Raw genomic sequence first — 20,722 nt, 5'->3', positions numbered from 1 at the left:
TCGATAATTTCATTTTTATGCAGAAAATGCTCGACTGATCGATTTAAAAATCGAATCAGTTCTAAGTCTCGGTTGATTCATTTCAAAAATATCACCGAAAAAAAAAAGATTACGCACACACACACGCGAACGTCTATCTGAAAATGGTCAGAATATCTTCCTAAGACCTCAAAAGGTCGACATCTAATGAAAATTCGATTTTCGAAAGTCGGACCGAAACCTTTTATGAAAATTTTAAATTTTCACAGCGGGAAGTTAAAAAATATGGATAAATTTTAAAGTGTCATTACTAGGACACAGAAAACTGTTGATATCAGTAAAAGTTTGCGGAAATATAAATAACTGAATTTATAAAAAGATCAATAACGTAAGAGAAATTGTTTTAAAGTAATTTTGTCGGTATCGAAAACTTGGTCATGTACTCAGAAAATACACTCACGTCTTCGTAACTCAATGAAATTTCAAAGCTCCCTAGAGTCTGAGAAATCATTTAATAACAAACTAAAACTTTAAATCAAAGTGTCCGAGAATAAAAAAATAAAATAACTTAATGATGTAAAAAAAACCTGATGACGTAAGAAATAAATATAATAATTATTGTCGTTAAAAAAATTAACTCGACAATTTTTTCAATGTCATCAAAATTCATCAAGTTAATAAAGTCTGATCTCGTGTATTGTTTTAATACACGGCATTGTATATATTTAATATGTCAGGACATATTTCTGCGTTAGAAGAGAGAGTGATGTGTAAATACCTGGCTGTCAACTCAACAGATGAACAACTGTCAGCATGCCAGTGTAATTTTACGTAGATGCCGACTCCCACGTCAGCATTTGGCTAGCAGAGAGTAGAGTACACACATATTATATATATTATGTGTATATATAGAGATCGTATCAATGTAATCGACGCTATTGCTTTTGCCAGTGGCCTTGGCACAAAAATTATCATATATATATAGATACTGGCTAGACGCGCAATTTCATTTATATTAACGAAAAATTTACAGCTACGATCTATGACAGCAATAAATATCATGATATTTATTATTGCTATTGTTATTATAGAATAATAAATATGAGAAATGTGATAGTCGATTTTTGTTGGCTTGTGTGAGCAAAACTTTTCGATATCTCACTCAATTCAAATTATTACTTAGTATTTAATCTGGAAAGTGCTTTATTTCGTAAAATTTTACAAATATATTCTTATTAAATTATTACAATCCTGTAAATTAATACTTTAAATAAAATTTAATTTATTTAAATAATAAAATAAAAAATTAAAAATAAATTTAAATTATTAGAATTTTTTCTTCGATCCACGGACGAAAAATTATTTAAGAATTTCGTAATTATTTGGCCCGCGGTTTTACTTGGACGGATTTCTGATAAGCCACATTTTTATATATTTTTTATTTAACTTTAGTTTTGTTTCGTTTTATTGGCATGTTGTTTGGTTATTTATTTATTTATTTTCTATTTCACGCATAAGAGCACTTTCATTTTATGTGGTGGCTGTTACGAAAAAGGGCGTCGCGCAGGTGTTGTAAACAATGTCATACGGAGGAAGTATCAAATATACATATATAAATATAAAACAGTCTACAGTAGGGGTGATAATATAGAAGACTAAAAAATATAAAGTTTTATTATTGTTATTATTTAATGTGAAAAAAAAAGAATAAAATAATTGTTGTGTTAAAGTTTGTACCTGCGGTGCAAGTTTGCGCCCATATTTAAATAATAAAATAAATTTTTGGTATATAAACATACATAAAATAATTATTTTTAGTGTCAAAAATAATTTTTTCTAAATTAAAAAAAAATAAACATTAAAATGTACAATAAATTTTCCATAATTTTCTTATTGTAATAATTATAATATATATTCAAATGACGTTAGTGATTAAATATATGTTATATATTAAATACTAGACTCGAGAAAATTTATCTACTAAAAAATATAAATTTCCACAAGTCATTTTTATGAATTTCAAATTTCTTAAGCTAAGTAACACTCGGTAGGTGTAAACGCATTTGGAAAGATTAAAATTTATATATAGAGAGTGACGTTTTTATTTTGTCATTCGTTTAAAGGCTGAATGACTTTAGAGCTGGCACAAAACGAGACCCGATAAAAACTGCTGCGGAAATTAAGAAAACTTTTGATCCAGACAATGAAGTTGCTGAATTGCAGAGATCGGTGCTGCAGATGTGACAAGACACCATGGTCACGTGGCTGTGTGTTGTGTCGTGTGCGACACATTTTCCGTCTTTTATGTCACGTTCTTCCGGTCCGGGAATCTCGCACGATCTACGTACAACTAGTCTTCCGTTTTCTGAACAAAAACGTTATTATTATTATTATTATCATTATTATTATTATTATTATTATTATTATTATTATTATTATTATTATTATTATTATTATTATTATTATTATTATTATTATTATTATTATTATTATTATTATTATTATTATTATTATTATTATTATTATTATTATTATTATTATTATTATTATTATTATTATTATTATTATTATTATTATTATTATTATTATTATTATTATTATTATTATTATTATTATTATTATTATTATTATTATTATTATTATTATTATTATTATTATTATTATTATTATTATTATTATCATTATTATTATTATTATTGAAACAATAACACTGAGAAAAAAAATACTATTTTCCAAACAAGAATTTCTTGGTTCAAGAAATCCGTTCAAAATATTTATTTTATTATTATTAATTATCAATTTCTTGAGAAAAGAGCATCAAATTTATTTTTGTTATTATATGAATTTGATATTATATTATGAGTAAACAAAACAATAGCTTTACTTGAATTAAATAAAAATTATTTCCTTCAATTCTACGAATTCTTGAGACAAAATTATATATTCTTGAAAATTATCAAGAATATAGCATGATACTGAAGTTAGCCGACGTTTAATAATATTTGGATTTTTTTCAAAACGATAAATAATAAAAATTAAAATATTTCAAAAAACTGCACTTATAGTTTTTTTAATTTTCTACATGTGCATATTTTTAGTTTTTTTTTTTTTTTGCATTTGATTTATTAAAAAAAAAATCCAAAAATTGTTAATTGTCTGCTAACTTCAGGATTATAATATATCGAGGGTTTTCTGACGCAACCTCGTATCTCAAAAACTACGACTTCAGGGGAGACAAAAAAACGTTTTATAATGAACTTCTGGCATTTTTTTATCAATTTTTTTTACAAATCTAAAATCAATATAATATATCGTTTTTAGATTTGTAAAAAGAATTAATAAAAACAAGCCAGAAGTCCATTATAAAACGTTTTTTTATCTCTCCTGAAAAGTCGTAGTTTTTGAGATACGAGGTTGCGTCGGAAAACCCTCGATATGTTCTTTTATCAAGTAAATGTTCTTAATAAAAGTATTTTTTTTTTCTCAGTGAAAACTAAAACTAAAAATAAATTTAACAAAATATTTTTTTACCAACAAATTTTAAAATATTCAAAGAAAAATAAAACTAGAATAATCATGTTCCAGGGTGTGGCTGAATCCTTGGGAAGACATTAATTACTAATATAATCTAATGTAATGTACTGATGAGTCACTCTAAGAACGCAATAGTTAGTAGAAAAAAAAAACAATGTGGTTGTGGTTCCGGTTGGATTGAACGATTCTAATTGTTAATAAAACACGAACCTTTTAGATAGGATATGTAGTCTGAATAAGTTAATAATTAAAAATTATAACAAGTGAGTAAGAGATATTATGGAGGATATGAATAAAAAAATAAAATAAAAAATCCATTTTGTCGTAAGCACATACGAGATGGATGCGTCATCCTCGGAATTAAATTTTCTCACGTTCAAGAGCAGTTATGAGACAACTCCCACATAATATTTATTGAGACGTGTTAATTACTAAAAATAGTGGGTTCAATTTTAAAGATAAATAACAAGCCGCGGTCTTTTGTACATATGGAGACATTGTTTACAGTACAGCAAAATTTAAGAATAATAAATTAAGCAGGAAATTCACTAATTGTAGATGATAAATAATAATGACACAAGACATTATTATGTATTAAGTTTTATAGGTTTAAATATTAAATATGATCATTTGCATTGTGAAGGCTAAAGTAGTTACGGCTAAAATGGCCGGACAAATTTATTTCGCAATTATATTTCTTAAGTTATATTTATTTATTATAAATGAAAATATTAATTAATGGTTTTTATGTTCTTTAAGTATCGATAAGTAATTAATTTAATGATTAAAATGATTTACCTCTTTGGACGACTTTTTTGCAGACAAACTTCTCGTTGTAAACGTAAGAATTTTGATTGGCGGTAGAATCGCAATCACGAGTATGGAAAGTTTGATGATGGCTGGTAATATTCAACGGGTCGCCACAGGCTCCAGGCTGGTCGGAAACGCAGCTCCAGCATCGCAAAGACTCGCCTGTTTAGTTTAAAAAAACACCCAACGTCTTAACTTTATTACTTCATCTACTTTATAATTAAAAAATTCTTAACTAAATACATTCCATTGAATGACTCCACGGTTCATAACTTCATTACTATTATTTTTATTATTGTTTTGTTTGGCAAAAAATTTTACCTCGAATTCCAACTATTTATCTTTTTAAAAGTTTAACTTATACTTCTATACACTTTTTATTTTCATTTTATATTATTTCAAAAAAGTAATACGGTGTAAAAATATAATAAAAAACTGTAACGAACAAAAAACTTTGAAATACCCGGTGTTATGCAAGAATGAATACGTCGAATGCAATATAAATTTAGTAGCATATATATATATATATATATATATATATATATATATATATATATATATATATATATATATAATGTGGAAGTCAATAGTTCACTAAAAATCCGGTAAATGTTTATGGTTGAAAATTTTGATATTTTAAGAAAATCATTTTTTCGTTACCTAATAATTAAAATTTATCATTCAAGTATATAAATAATTATGATGATAAAAAATAAAAGGAACAATTGTATAATAATGTCATGTATATTTATACGCAATAATGATGGCTGCATTAAAGTGGTTTACCTTTGCGTAACATTTTTGCGTTAGCTACACCCGATTGCTACGCCTTTGGTATATAGAAATATCTATTATATACATAGATACACATGCACACATAAGTATATATGTGATGGTATATACATATATATGTGAAGAGAGAGATAGAGATAAAAACTATTTCTGCGGAGAAGCAAATTGTCTATGAGTCATATTTATTTTTCTTCTTTAGAAGGTCTACTATTCTTAGTTATTTTTCAGCTTATTGTTATAAATATTGTATATTTTTATATATAAATGTTATTGTTTTATTTTTTGCTTTCATTAAACTCACGGTCTGGCATTTGAGTTTATAATTATATACAAAAATATAATAATAGTTTAATGTACCAAGTATTTAAAGTTACTGTCCTCGCGCTCGATTTACATCAATAGTTTTGTAAAGATAGAAAAAAATGTTAATACACGTAATATATATGGTATAATAGTGAGTAAAAAAGTATATGGTTTTTTTGTTGGCTTTATATATCCAACCGCAATCTGAAGTATTTTATTACTTTTTTTTCCGTTGTAAATTTTCATTTTTCACAGACATTACGCTATGGATTTTTTTGTTAACAGTATTGACTACTTTTTACGAGGATTTTATGATACATGAGATTTATGTTTGAATAATTTTTGAAAATTATATTCAAACTGAATTGAATTATTGTGATTAAAAATAATCAATAAAGATTTAATTTTTTTTTATTGGTTGTCAACTCAACTATTATTCACGGTTAACTATATCAGAATTACGAGTGATGATGAACTGGACGTAAAATAAATCATAATCCAATTAAACAGTAAATTTAATTTTAATTAAAATTTATAATTTACTTGTAAATAAATAAAAAAAAAAAAAAGGATAATTTATCGCCGAACAAAACAATATTTTACAATTAAAATAAATAATGATAGAATGTATAATTACCTGACTGCACAAGGAATGCAAATGCAACGACTGCAAAGATCCAAACGTAATTTGATGCCATTTTAATTCAAAAATGTTTTATGCACACAATAAATATTTAAATAATAATAATAATATTATTATTATTAAATAATCGACTGCAGATGAGACCGAATGTTTAGTAGACAGTGGTCACGCTCGTACTGATGCTATCCGCGAATTTGAACTGTCTGTAACTGGACGCGACAACAAGTAGTATAGTAGCAGAAGCTAAACCAGGGACAGGGATCAGACAACTGCAGCGTGGAGGAAAGCGCAACTCACGACACTCCCTGCCTTCTACGATGGTCATTTACTATTATACCGTAACACATATGGTGGTGGACTATAGTATATCAAACTACTACTACTAAGTTGCTACTACTACTACTACTACTTCTTCTACATAAATACAGCCCCTCTTCTTAGTAATCAACAACCACCACATTCGTTTATTCACGATCACGTTGGCCTCGACACCAACATCTACCACCATAATATAATTTCATAACATCATATTCGTCATACTCTTATATTTATAACAATAATAATAATATGTAGTACGATACGAATTATAAGAATTGTGAATAAAATGTGATGATGGTGAAGAAGAGTCTACACGATTTCAGATATCCGTTGATACGCTGCTAGAATTAACTAGGAATCGTCACTGACGGAGCGGAAATTTTTCAATCGATGCGTCATAACTAAATTGATGATCTGTTCGTTCTACCATCATACTAGATGATTTATGAAATTATAAATTTGTAATTCTTAATGCATTGTGGAGTCGTTTGAAAGAATACCAAGATAATTTGGGTTTACGATTTATATTTTTATTTTTTTATTTATTAAATAAACAGAAAGTAAACGGGAAGAACTGGATGTTATTGATAGCATAAAAAAAATATATTATATATATGTATATGAGTTATTTATGTAGATTGGATACTTCAATTTATATAGAGTGATTGCGCTGAACGGTTTGATGAATAAATTTTGGTTTTATAAATTTTATTATTTTATTTGCTGTAGTAATTAATTTTTAGTGATATTTGTTTGTTTAATTTTGGTTTTCATAAAATTTTAAGAGTAAAAATTATTTTTGATGTCAAAGTTGTTGTCTGAAATTTTTTTATTTATTTTTCGAGTGAAAAAAAAAAGTATTTTGTTTAAAACTGTCAATAACTTTTTTTAATTCACTTGAGTCTGCCCTATCGAATATTAATTAGTTTATGTAAGTCCATTAAATTACAGGCAAGCAATTACGAGAAATGAATAGGGAATAAAATGGGAGTGCTATTGACCTTTAGAACTTTTGTTTTAAAATAGCCGACCTATTAGTACCGCCAGAGTGTATTTAAGTTTGTATGACATTTAATTATTAAACTAAATTTACAAGTTATCGATCCAAATGTTGGTATTCACTGTTAATTAATTTTATTCAGACAATTAATTAAAATAATACTTAAATATTTTCATTTATTTTCCTTTACATTTTTAATTTACATAAAAAAATATTTATCTTTTTATAAAAATTCATAAATTATTATTAAATACTTTCGATAAATTTCTCACATCACGTTAACAATACTACTGACTTTTTGTTTATAATATATAATTAATTAATTAATTAATTAATCAATTAATAACAAAGTACAATACAACAATAAGGATTAAATAAATCACCGAGATTATAGCGACTCAATAAAGTTAATAAATAATTAATAGGAATCAGCTAAATTCGTATACAATCAGTAGAAATATCCATTCATCCCCGATGCTTAATTCGAAATAATTAGACACGTAATACTAATTCATGCGTCGTCTCTCTACTATATTTGACTCCCATACAATTCTCATTTACTCGCTGGCATCCATTAAACTCTCTACCTCACACTCACACATCTCTAGCAGATATAGGCGACTAAGCCCATTAATTAATGTAAATTAATGCACGTAATCATTGAAAAAGATAATAATTATTCAAAAAATTTCTAACCCATTTTTTTGAATGCACTCGTAATTTTTATAAATTAAAAAATAAATAAATAAATAAATAATAAATAAAAATATAGAAAAATAAAAAATAATTTTAATCATCAGTTGGCTATACGATGTTTAGGTCTCAGTAAATATATACACATATATGTATACGTATGTAGAAGTCCTCAGAGAATTAGCCGACTTATATATGAGGGTCACGATGTATTTAACCCTGCAATGTATTATCAAATTGACTTGACCATTTGACCTCTTCTACAGTTTATTTGTGGGCTTACTTGAGAGTTGTCTTAGTTAACTTAAGTTTCTGTATGTTACTTAAACAATAACAGCGTCTTTATCTATTCATCTTCTCTGTCTTCATTATTTTCATTATTATTATTATTATTGCCATTATAATAATAATAATAATAATAATAATAATTATTATTATTATTCTTATCAAGTCTCTACACTTTACTAAACACGAACACAAAACTTGTCGGGCTGTGGCACTCAATTTATAACTCCTGCAGAGTCAAATGGTCTTTCCGGTCTAGCCTTAAATGTCAATACTTTGCTTCCTTCATTATTGACCGATGACATTTAGAACAATTATAAATATAATTACAATTAACGGTTAGTTAAAAAACAACTTTGCATTAAATAAATATAATTTAGGATGTTAAATTATTCATCTCTCCTTCAAGAGAATGATTGATAAAATATTTAACTTGGATAATGTCACAGTTTATGTAAAGTAAAGGTAGCAATGAGTGTCCAAAGTGAAACTATTGTCAGTAATGTTGACAAGGGTGCTTCAAGACGCGGTGATCGATTGCAACCATTTCCAGAACAAAATAAACAAGTGACAAGGGCCCCAGGATGTGTTGTTTCAAAATTACAGTAAGTACTTTTAGATCGTGATGGCACGCAACCTCTTACCGTAGTGTGAATATTTTTATCTAAAAAAAAAAATATAAAGTAAAATCGAATTGGGTGATATATTTATATGTTAGCATTGGGTAAATATTTAATAGATATATGCTATTTATAAGTTAAGTAAGAGGGATAATGTTATTAATGTCTATATGTATATATATATATATATACTTGTATAGGATGTAAAGTAATTTGACTTGGGGATTGTCACGCAAGAGTTTAATATTTACTGCTCGCGTCAACAACACGGAAAAGGAGTGATTAAAATATATGATTGTTGGTATGTTTGTTTTTACTTATTCGTTAGTTCTTGTCAGAAGCTAATGAATAATTACTAACTCAAAACACCTATTTATAATGATAAAATTCATTTTAATTAATTAATTAAGTATTAATATTTTGGTAATTTTTGAAAATTGAGCTGTGACACCTGTCATCTGTCAACTAATTGATAGTGCGCGAGTAAATAATAAAAGTTATCTATGTAGTACAGTGAAAAAATAGATAATTAGTATGAATGACAGAGTTGAGTTTTGAGAAAATGTCATACACTGAATACGAATAAACTTTTATTTTTAACCCACGTTTATTCAAACTATTTTTTCAATGCGTGTTACTTGCGTCACGTAAGAGATAATTAAATGTTACATATGTATATATATATATATATTTAAATATATAATGTTTATCAGATACTGGGGTTCACGATGTGAGATAAATTAAGTTATATATATGTATATATGTGTTATGGAGTAGAGAACAATAAGAAAGAATTTAAAAAATTTAAAACACGTGTATGAAGGTAATTCAGTTGACACTGAACAAATATAATTCTCACTAATGGGAGCTACAGATATGAATAAATAAAATTTAGAACACGTAAATAGTTAACAAAACCTACACTAAAACGAAGTTATAGATATATTAACATATGGAGTAGAAGTGTTGTCTCTTTATCTTCAGTTTGAGTCACTTTGCACGTTGGCGAGAACTAAAGTAAAATATGCAAAATTGAGTAATTCTCTCTTCCCGTTTCACAAACGTATCTTTCATTCTTCATTTTTATTTCCTTATTATATAGTTTTTTTTTTTTTACAGAGTATTTATTTTTCACAACACGGAAGTTTCATAAGAATTTTATTGTTTGTAGATAAAATATTTTGCTAAATTTATAGAGTAGAATTTTCATGAAAATATTTAAAGTTACGACGGATATTGAACTTCTTCCAAAACTCCCACGTTATTTATATTTATAACACTTGTCCATCAGAAACTAGGATGATTAAATTATTACCTGGTTTCCAACTAAAAATTTAATGACACAAAGTTAACTTTCGTTGACACTACATCTAAATAACCCGCACTTAAACTATTAATTTTCTCAAACTACAGAGTAATTACCAAAAAAAAGATTTCTTTCTCAAAAAATTCTTGATTAAAATTTTCATAAATTTTTTTCTTTTTTAAAAATTCAATGCCGCAAAGTAGATAAAAATTAAATTAAAATTACGTACAATATACAAAAGCTTTGAGACAATAGTGTGACTCATTGTCAGGACAAGCGGCAAGATCGATTGATGGTGCTGGAGCGTACGGGTCATTGCAGTCCCTTTTGTGCCCCATCGATAAATCTGCATTACATTTATAACACCAAAGCTTTCCTTCGCACATTTCCTCTACTTGGTTAACAAAAAGACATTTAATTAATTAATGATAAATTATAATTTAGCCAATTACACATACTATTAATTATTCAATTAATTTATATATCTACACGATATATGATTAATAAAAAACATAAAAAATTACTTACCCGATATCAAAAAAAGAAACAAATAACAAAAAGTATAATAATATTCCATACTCTTTGAGTTGGAAGTGAATCAGTTTTGTACATTAAAGAAATAAACACGAAGTGGCGTCTTGTTACTTACGTCGCGAACTGATAAGGTATCACACACTGGTTAATGATTCAAACATGGACCAACCTTCTGACGAGGATAAACAAACACCAGGTGGGAGAATAAAGACGACACTTTAATGTTCTCTGTTCTGTTGTATGTGTAAGTAAGTAAATCTCACACACAGAAGGCAATTTGAAAGTATTAAGTTTTCTCAAGCTTATATACCAATACCTATATATATAGGGAGAGAGAGAATAGTGGAAATCCTCTGGAAATTCCAGAGAAAGTGCAAAGATAACTCCCGCGAGACGTTACAAGTTATTGATAAATGTAACTCGTAATCGTGATTTAAGAATAAAATAAAAATAAAACACAATATCATGGGCATGGGTAACCATTTTTTATTGCTTGATACAATCGTCTCTCGGTACACTCAGTACAATATTGTAATTGTATATATTTATATTTATTTAATCGTTATATTTATAGTTTTATCAGAGTTTCAAAGTTTTATACTCAATAATATATTTTGTTATGTAACTTTTATTTATTTATACATGAAAACTTTATTTATATTCCATTAATTGTTATATATGTACCATCGATCCTTGCACAAGATGTTTTTTAAACGCGTAGGCTATTTTTTAGGCACGTATTTATGTCATTTTTTGAATATATATTTATTATTCTTGGTATTCAATAAATTGTTTACGTAATTTTTATATTTTTGAGTTATTTGTTAACAAGTTTATTATTTTTTTTTTTAGTTATTTACTTTTTTTATTGAATACAAAGAACAGAAAGTTTTACTTTATCGGAGGATATAATGGAAGCTGTGTGTTGCGAATTTATTTGGAAGCATAATTGTTTGCTATTTGATATTGATAATGATAGCGATAACGATAACAATGATGGTGATGATGATGATGATGATGATAATGATTTTTATAATTATTTATTTATTTTTTTTTTTAATGTCTACCTAGTGTAATAATAAATAAGTTTTAACTTATATCAATAATAATACAAAAAAGGTATTTATATATATTTATAAATATCAATATAAAGGCAGGAGTATAATAGTCATATAAGTGCGAAAATATATATTAAATAGAAAAATTATTTAAATGTGAGTATTACGTATTTTAAAAATATTTTTTTGTAAATAATTGTTTAATAAATTTCATATTTGTTTTGTCTGCTTGACCAAAAAAAATTGTTTTTTTTTCTGAGGGAATTAACGATTGTTATGACGCAGGATTATGTAAACAACGTCGTCATAATTTTCGACATTTTGTTTGTAACAAAAATTTTTTTTAGTGATAATAAATTTATGAACGAAGCAAGCACTTTTTTTTTATTTTATTTTTTTTATTTCCAAGTTAACATATTATTGTTGTTGTTATCGTTGTTACAAAGGCTCGTTTCGCATGCTGTTTGTTAAAGGCGTCACAATGTGAAAAAAATTATATGCCGGCAATTAGATGTACAAAGCCAAGTACGAGCCATGGTAATTGAACATGAGTGCGGACAAGAAGCAGGCTTCAGAAATAATATTTTATATTTTTTTAAATGAGCAGACTTCCTTTTAACAGCTTTTGCCCGCATTCATGTACATAATTTTTGATTACTTTTTTTTTTTTTTTTTTCAAATTTTAGTGGTTTAATGGTGAGCACTGATTACGTTACGCCATCCGGTAAAAGAGACCTGTGAGAGTTGAGGCCAAGAGAGGAAGAAATATCGCGATAAATGTTGCCGATTTAACACCAGAGCCGTTGCATTTATCGCCTTCACAAATATCACATGATAATACTGATGCAATATTACGATAATCTTTTCTGGCTTTTTCTTCCATTACTTGACAAGGTTTTACTGTCTCTGTTGGTGCTGACTGGCAGGTTCTCACCATCACATTTTCAGCTTCAACTATTTTTTTTAAAATTAAATAAATAAATAAAAAATATTATGAATTTAATTAATGGAGCTATTGAGGGCATCCATTGAAATCACGTCACTAAATCCAAAAGGACATATTTATTAGGGTGGGTTGAAAAAAAAAAAATTTTTTTTGTTTTTCTTAGCATGGGGGTAGAATTTGTACCTTATAAAAAAAAAAATTTTTTCAAGAAAAAAAAATTGTTTTACTCAACATTTTGAGGTGGCCCACTCGTTTTTAAAATAAATGATTGATCAAACGGGGTAGTCCTAACGAAAAAAATTACATGGTTTTCTAGAATTTGTAGGGTGTCCTCTTGAAAGCTAATTGAAAGTCAGAAGTTGAAAAAATTTTTTTCCTATTATTTTTGTAATTTAAGTAAAAAATCCAAAAATGAAAATCATTTTCTTTTAAATTAAAATGAAAGTGAAGTAAAAAAAAATCACATTCGACAATTATTAGATGTTTTCCACGACTTTGGACAAAAAAAATTTTTTTCGTTGGAACTACCCCGTTTAATCAATTATTTATTTAAAAAACGAGTGGGCCACCTCAAGATGTTGAGTAAAAAATTTTTTTTAGGTACAAATTCTACCCCCATGCTAAGAAAAACAAAAAAAAAGTTTTTTTTCAACCCACCCTAATATTTATACGCCCTTATGAATTTAGTCACTAAGTTTAAAAAACAAAAGGGCGTGTAATTTAAGCTGCATGCCCTTTTAGCTTTCGAATTTTGTTTCGATTTTTAGAAATAAAATAAGTCCACAAAATGATCGGCCATGAAAAAAAAATTATGAGACTTTTTGGAATAGTGACGCGATATTTTTATTTAAAAGTTTACCTTTAAGACGAAGCTTGAGACAAGACATTGGCATTTTAGTTTGTGATCGATGCTGCTGAGGCGTGTCAACCGCGAAAAGACTTGAAATCTGATTCAGTGTCGGATTATCTTGGATCCTTGAATGGAACGCTTTCATTGTTGATAAATCGCAATCCACGACGACATTTTTGTCGTCAGATTTAACTACAATGTCACCCTCACACTCGTCAGTACCTGAACCTACGGCTATACATTCGTAGCATTTTAAGGCTTCACCTGAAGATTAAAAATAAATAATCAGGATAAACTTGAGCGTCTCGGCGAAACCTTAGATAATTTACATCCGGAATGGACGTTTAATAAAAAGACAAAGAAAGATAAAAAAAGTGTAAACAAACCTTAAAAAAAATTAAACCGTTAAAACAAAATATGTAATGTTTTTATGAATTGAAAAAAAATATTTTATAATTTTGATTCATTTCATTTACATCTTGATAGCTTTGCGTGATTACTTTATATCAATTCATTAATGATTATCATCAGCAATTAATAAGGTATATTTATGTGCATACCCATTTGATTGTCACATTTGATAAAATACTCAGGACTGGTGATAAGTGTGGGGTTGAATTATTTTATTTGAAATTATGTATATAAATATATATGTATATTCATTGGTCACGATAAAATACTCGAGTATATTTAACTCATGGTATGAAGTTAAATAATTAATTAATTAGCTAATAATGATATTTTTTTATTATTTTTATTATTATCGCGATTAAAATTATGTTTTGATTTTTTTTTTATTATGGTAAAAAAAGTGAAATTGCATTGGACACAAGACAATTTATTATACTCGGGTTACCGTATAATTACCAAAGTGAAACTAGAGATGTGTAATGTGAATCGCAACAAATCTGCTTTTTTTTTTTCAATGATCATAAGTAAGTGAAAAACGATACAGTGAAAAATTATATCATAGGCATATGGGAGAGCTAGAAATTTTATTTTTTAATTATATTGAAAAATTTTTAATTGCAATGAAACTTAAATTTTTTTTTAATTTTCGGACTAATTGACGTACACAGAAAAAAAGGATTTCTTGGGACTAGAAAAAATTTCTTGATATAAAAAATTTTTTTTCGCCCTAAGAAGATTTTCGTTTTAATTCGTACTGCAAAAAAGTTCTACGAGTCAGTAAAAGTTTTCTCGCGGTGAGTTAAATATTTTTACGCCAATAAATCCATTTTTTCTGTGTAGCCTCTAGCAAATGATATAAATTATTTTTATAACAATTTACCAAAAATGAAAAATGATAAATAAAAAATATACGAAAATAAGCATGTACCTGAAGATCGGAACGTTCTTCGCGCAACAAAAATAAAAAATTTATGTAATTTTACTGCTTAAGGGGTAGTTGGGGTGGCCTGCTATTTTCGGCTGACATACTAGCGCATGTACGAAACATTTCAAAACTCTAGATCCAGTAGATTTCTTATACTTTTCATTTTGTTTTTTGATTTTCGTTTCACAAAAAACGTTCCGAACTTCAGGTACATAAATCAGCTTTGGGTTGATCGAATTGCTTACAAATAATTATCAAAGTAATAAATTATGATTTAAAACCCTTTTGAAGGTAACAAAAAATTTTATTCAAATTTTTGGATACTTAATTCTGATCGGCCCTTTCTTAAATATATATGAACTTATAATAGTTGTTAAGAGTAATAACAATAATAATGATAATAATAATAATATAGTTAATAATGTAGATGACAATTTTCCAATTTACATGATGCGATTACTTAAATGTCAATGAGTTTTAATCCACCACAATAATTGCAGTCCATAGTGTGTGACAAAACCGCACACATTCAATTGTGGTTTATATAACGTGCAAATGTTAACGATTTAATCCATTTTCGGTATTACATATAGCTTAGAACGGTACTTAAAACTGTCTTGCCTAAAGTTAATGGCAATTTAGGGACGTTAAATTACATCTGACAGCGGCCTATTTAAAAGAGCGTCAAATACACGTGAGTGAGAGAGAGAAAGATGAAAAGGGTAAAAAGAAGAAAAATCAAGAGTCACGAGAAATAATTTTTTTTAATTATCGTTATCGATTTTTTGGTAGAATTATTACTGTATGAATTTAAATAACTTTGTAACGATGTTAATCAAGCTACGGGTTATAGAGGTTTTAATATTCTGAAAGGTATTCTTGTTTTGAAAATATGTATAATGGAGAGTATATAGAGAGCAGATTATAGACTGTAAGGTAATCTTTATTATTGTTAAGTAAATATAGGGGAAAATGATATTGTAATGAGTAATATATATATGTATATATAAGTGAGTGAAGATTCGTTCCCCTTTGGCTTTATTTGATATAAAAAAAAAAACAACGCACTCATCCCGCGACCTAAGCTGTCAAATGAGGCCCACGCGAGGGTTTGAACTAATCGATAATGATAATAATCCATACGAGCACTGAAACCCCTGGTCGAAGATCTCACCAACTTCAAACCATATTATTATCGCTCACTTTTCATGTTCGTTAGTCTTTCTATTGTGTCACGTAATTATTTATTTATTTTTTTTTTTTCATTTGAATTTATAATTTTTCTTTACGTTTAATTAAAGATAATTAATCACATCAGGATTCGTTAATGTAAATCTGTTGATTTATATTATAATTTATTCCTGAATTTTTTTGATTAATAAAAATTTTTTTTTCGAGTTAATTGTCATTAAAATAAATTTTGTGAAATTTGTAATTTAATTGTTATGTTTAGAACGATATTTAAATTTATCAAGTTTAATTTGGAATATATTAACGGTAATTTTGTTTCGACTGTTTAATTTATGGATAAATTTGAATCTCACAAATATTTAATTAAATTGATAATTTTGTTAGGAAGTTTATTAACTGACAGCAATAAATTTACTAATCACTTTATTTAAGTTTTCGTGGATAAAATTTTGTTTTAACAGAAAAAATTTATTTTTACAGGTTTATTTTAACACACAAATGAAAAAAAAAATTCAAGCAGCAAATAACTATCAATCCACTTAATATTAATAAAAAAAAAAAAAATGCCAACAATTAAAAAAAAAAAGAAAAGAAAAAAAAATTAGCAAACATAAAATGTGAAAATGTCAGAAAATACAAAAAAAAAAGTCACCTGAATAAACGGCGAGTGTAAACACAAGCACAAAACTGAGTAGAACTTGTGTAAATTTGGATTGCATGTCTATCCTCGTGTATTTCCCACAGTCGACTATGAAACTAGCGTCCGAGTTCGAAGGAGGGTGAACAGCGTATATTCGTGGGCGTCGCGGTGGTGGCGCGGCAAAAAGAGTCTTGGTCGACAAGCCGGCGAGGGGCTGGAAGAGCGGCCGCGGCATCAAGAAGCGCGAGCGTGATAGCAACTGAGAAAGGGAGCCAACACACTCAATAAAAGGGAGAGATGCTGTTTCTTACTTACATGCATATATAAATACATACGTATATATATAATGTCAAATATATAATTCGCGAGTGCTGTCATCGCTTTTCGCAGCTCAAAACTCAAAACTACGCGCCACTTTCCTCTTTTACTAAATCTCAAAATATTTATTTTTTACTTGATGACCGTTATTATAATTATTTTTATTTTTATATACCGCTTGGTATCAATGCGTAGTAGACAAACGAATATTTATATCCAACGTTTTTCACTAAAAAATCTCCCTCATTTTCCCGCTTTCCCACCCGATATTTTTTTCTTGTTACTTACACATCACTAACTTCTTCTTCTTCCTCTTCTTCTTCTTCTTTTTCTTCTTTTCTGTCCATTCTTTGCTTGGACTATTTTTTATTTACATATCAAACATTTTCTCCCCAACTACCACCATTTTTGCCCCATCTACATCCCCCACACATAAACCCGCCTACAGCGGATGCTCTTATAAGCCTTCCTCCGCCGCGTGACTTAACAACTTCAGTATAAACACATAGGTATATGTACTCAGGTGTCGCACACGCAACAGAGTTTATGTTCCAAAATCCACTGCCAACACACTCAGATACTTTGCTCATCAAAATCATACTCATGTTCATACAAATATGTTACACAAACACGAGACACGAAATTATGTACTGGATTTTTGTTAACCAGCCAACAGACTTTAAGTATTAATAAATTTATTAATTTATATCAATTCAACATTTCCATCAGGATTTTTTTCGACATTTACGGGTGGGGTTTTACTCCCAGTATGGCTTTTAATTTTTTTTTTATATTTTATATAGACTATGAAGTTACTCGGTGGTTCTAGTGAAGTCTTAAAAGCCAATAAAAGTAAAATTAGATTTTTAAAATAGATTTTTTTTTATTTTAATAAAATAGTTGATATTAAAGAGTGACTCGGTGAAGAAGGATAATAAAAAGGAGTCAGAAGTGTTTTAACAAAAGACTTTAGAGTAATGCTGAGTAGGGTAGTATAATATATACATCTATCTGAGAAGAAAAAGACCGGAATTTAAAAAAAACAAGGAGCTCTAAGATATTTTTATTCACTAGTTCACTAGACTAAATTTTCTCTAGTACTTTTTAAAATATATGTGGATAGAATTTCTGTTGCTATATATTTTATCAAGCATGTGTATTTTGTGTGAGAATAAAAAGATACGTTGACGGCGCCGGGACGTCCAGCAATCGGAGCGTGACATACATACACACATATGTCGGTGGGTTGAAACGTTAACAAATGACAGAATTGCAGGATAACGTTCATTTTGTTAGAGGGTCGTGCGAGTGGCAATAGTGAGTATTTAATACCGATGGGATATTTTGTTTTACGAGTTAACTTACTTTTGTGTGCCACTAAACTTAATGCACATACGTAAGCACCGGCATAAGATTGCAATGGAACGAATTGTCTTTTATTTCATTTTTAAGAACCCGGTCTTTGTTTGTTGTTCGCTATTGTTTCGTCAGTAAAACGATCAGCGTAGTTCTGGTACAATAGTTACTTTTAAATCTTTACGAAATTTTAAATGTAATGGCGTATGCATAAAAATTTAATTCAATTCCGAGTAACCAGTTTTTGTAAAGTTTAAAATAATGCTTTTAAATTGCTTTACATGAATTATTCATATATATATTTTAATATTTATTATTTTATTTATAAATATTAAAATTAATTTAATTTCTACTTTTACATATAGATGGATTTAAATATTCAACATTTAAAAAAAAAAAACAAATAGATAAAGTTATTTTATATATATAAAATATATACTTTTTTTAAGTGATGAATGAATAGAGTTTGACGAGTGAAAAATAAAAAAAAATTGTTTCATTACGTCTATGTAAGTCTAATTTAGCTGACGGTACACTTCCTTCTGTCAATGAATATTCTATTTTACTTTATCCAAAAAAAAAAAAAATAAATAAAAGTCAGCAAAGGGATGGAAAAAAAAATGGTCAGCTGTCAGGCTTAAATTTGAGTAGTTGACGCCGCACGATAGCTGGTGAGTTGGTAGACGACAGCCGAGCAAGACAAGAGCGTCAATGAAAATTTTATGACCCCTGCAGCTGTTGTCCTCATTTCGCGCGTTTGCAAAACTTAAAAGATCGTTACTTAACTATATCGCGAGCCAAATGAGGACAGCGACAGCTATCACGATGAGGACGAATAGAAAGAGCCAGGACAATGATAAAAGGACAGACCAAGGAGTCGTGGTCATATGGACGAATCCTAGACACGCTGCGGTAATTTAATTTATATACATACTCACATATCTTCACGTATGGATGGATGTATGTACGTATGAAGACATAAGTTTAAAATAAATACCCGTTTAAACAAGTACATAAAGTTTATGTAAACCCGTATCATGCGCAAAAGAAGCAATTACACTCTGAGTTTAACGAACTAAACTACTGTCTGCAAAAGAGTCAACGAGGCTAAAGTAAACTAGTAACCGTGAGAGTTACTTTGGCAAGCTTTCCAATATATAATTTAAAATTCAACTGAAATTATTTATATAAATATATTATGCCAATATTACAAGTGAGCTGATGTGTAAAATATGCATTAAAAAAAGCTGCAGTTTGTCTGAGATTTATACAGAAGTAAAATAAATGTATCTGTACATCCGTATTTATCATTACTTTTATTATGCATTTTTTCCAGATAGCAGGCTTGGAAAAGTAATTCCATTAGCGGAAGGATGATTCATCGAGGGAGGGGTTGTTCCGTACTCCCCTAGACTTCCGCGAGGGCAAAAAATAAGTAAGCCAAAGCCAAAGGGAGAGACGAGACACGAGTCGAGTTGTCGACCTAAATCGAACGGCGATCGGCATTGTTGTAGTCGTTCATGTGTGTATAATATTATTATTACAGTTGTAGTTGATATAGCCGTATAGTAGGGGCTCAATGATGTACAATGTGCTCGTATGTCATAAGGACATGCGAGAAGGGGCTGGCTATGGGTTTGGGTACAAACAGTTTCCATCCCCAAACCTATTGTGCTTTATATAATGTAGATTTATGTGTATATGTGTATTTATATATGTGCGTGTGTATGTTTGTGGGTATGTTTACATGTATAGTTTTGATGATATCACGCGTAACGGCACTCAGCTTGCGAGGGTAGGAAAAAGACTTAGATATATATACCAACTGGCGCCAACGTGACCATTGACGCTGCTATTGGGCGCCGACGCGCTGGACTCGTTTAGTTAGTATTATAGCTATCCTACAACGTGATTTTTCATTATTTTACGAATTTGTCCTTTTAGTTTAACGAAATTAAATAAATTGGTTAGAACTCGATTATTTACTTTTTTATAAACTCTAAAAATAATTAGATTTTTTATGATGTGCTATCACATTTTCACTGGGGAATAGTTATTTTTTTTTTTTTTATGTACGTGGTATAGAGGAATTAGCGGTAAAAGTCAATTATTTGTTTTAGGTTTCATAAAATTATTAGGTAATAAATTTTGAAATTTTTATTGAGGTCTTAAGGAAGTAAGGGGAGAGTCAGAATATTTGCGTAGGATTT

The 20,722-nt window shown here is 28.3% G+C and overlaps 2 protein-coding genes across 3 annotated transcripts; both read right to left on the bottom strand.

Annotated features, from left to right (window-relative positions):
• Positions 1–1,644: 1,644 nt before the first annotated feature.
• LOC130667444 (uncharacterized) lies at positions 1,645–6,365 on the bottom strand. Its single transcript, XM_057469017.1, has 3 exons — positions 6,056–6,365; positions 4,312–4,485; positions 1,645–2,344 (listed from the first exon to the last, which is right to left on the bottom strand). The coding sequence occupies exons 1-3, from the start codon at positions 6,114–6,116 to the stop codon at positions 2,097–2,099; spliced, it is 483 nt and encodes a 160-aa protein (XP_057325000.1). The 5' UTR covers positions 6,117–6,365; the 3' UTR covers positions 1,645–2,096.
• A 3,531-nt stretch (positions 6,366–9,896) lies between these two features.
• LOC130667442 (uncharacterized) lies at positions 9,897–17,555 on the bottom strand. 2 transcript variants are annotated; one of them, XM_057469016.1, is made up of 5 exons: positions 16,851–17,555; positions 13,681–13,935; positions 10,812–12,829; positions 10,513–10,674; positions 9,897–10,303 (listed from the first exon to the last, which is right to left on the bottom strand). In XM_057469016.1, exons 1-3 carry the CDS (start codon positions 17,071–17,073, stop codon positions 12,588–12,590), a joined length of 720 nt encoding a protein of 239 aa, XP_057324999.1. In that variant the 5' UTR covers positions 17,074–17,555; the 3' UTR covers positions 9,897–10,303; positions 10,513–10,674; positions 10,812–12,587. The 2 variants fall into 2 exon arrangements, with proteins under 2 accessions (XP_057324999.1, XP_057324998.1); XM_057469015.1 differs by lacking the exon at positions 9,897–10,303 and having other exon boundaries at positions 10,510–10,674.
• Between the last annotated feature and the right edge of the window lie 3,167 nt (positions 17,556–20,722).

Source organism: Microplitis mediator, chromosome 5, assembly GCF_029852145.1.
Source record: "Microplitis mediator isolate UGA2020A chromosome 5, iyMicMedi2.1, whole genome shotgun sequence".
Taxonomy (NCBI): domain Eukaryota; kingdom Metazoa; phylum Arthropoda; class Insecta; order Hymenoptera; family Braconidae; genus Microplitis; species Microplitis mediator.
The sequence above is the reverse complement of the archived record's forward strand: the minus strand, read 5'-3'. Positions and strand labels throughout refer to the sequence as shown.

Coding starts and splice junctions, on each gene's coding strand:
- LOC130667444 (XM_057469017.1), bottom strand. CDS start 6,116: ATGGCATCAAATTACGTTTGGATCTTTGCAGTCGTTGCATTTGCATTC. Junction 4,486..6,055: donor TGCATTCCTTGTGCAGTCAG/GTAATTATACAT, acceptor TAAACTAAACAG/GCGAGTCTTTGCGATGCTGG. Junction 2,345..4,311: donor CAAAAAAGTCGTCCAAAGAG/GTAAATCATTTT, acceptor GTTTTTGTTCAG/AAAACGGAAGACTAGTTGTA.
- LOC130667442 (XM_057469016.1), bottom strand. CDS start 17,073: ATGCCGCGGCCGCTCTTCCAGCCCCTCGCCGGCTTGTCGACCAAGACT. Junction 13,936..16,850: donor TACACTCGCCGTTTATTCAG/GTGACTTTTTTT, acceptor TTTAATCTTCAG/GTGAAGCCTTAAAATGCTAC. Junction 12,830..13,680: donor TCTCAAGCTTCGTCTTAAAG/GTAAACTTTTAA, acceptor TAAAAAAAATAG/TTGAAGCTGAAAATGTGATG.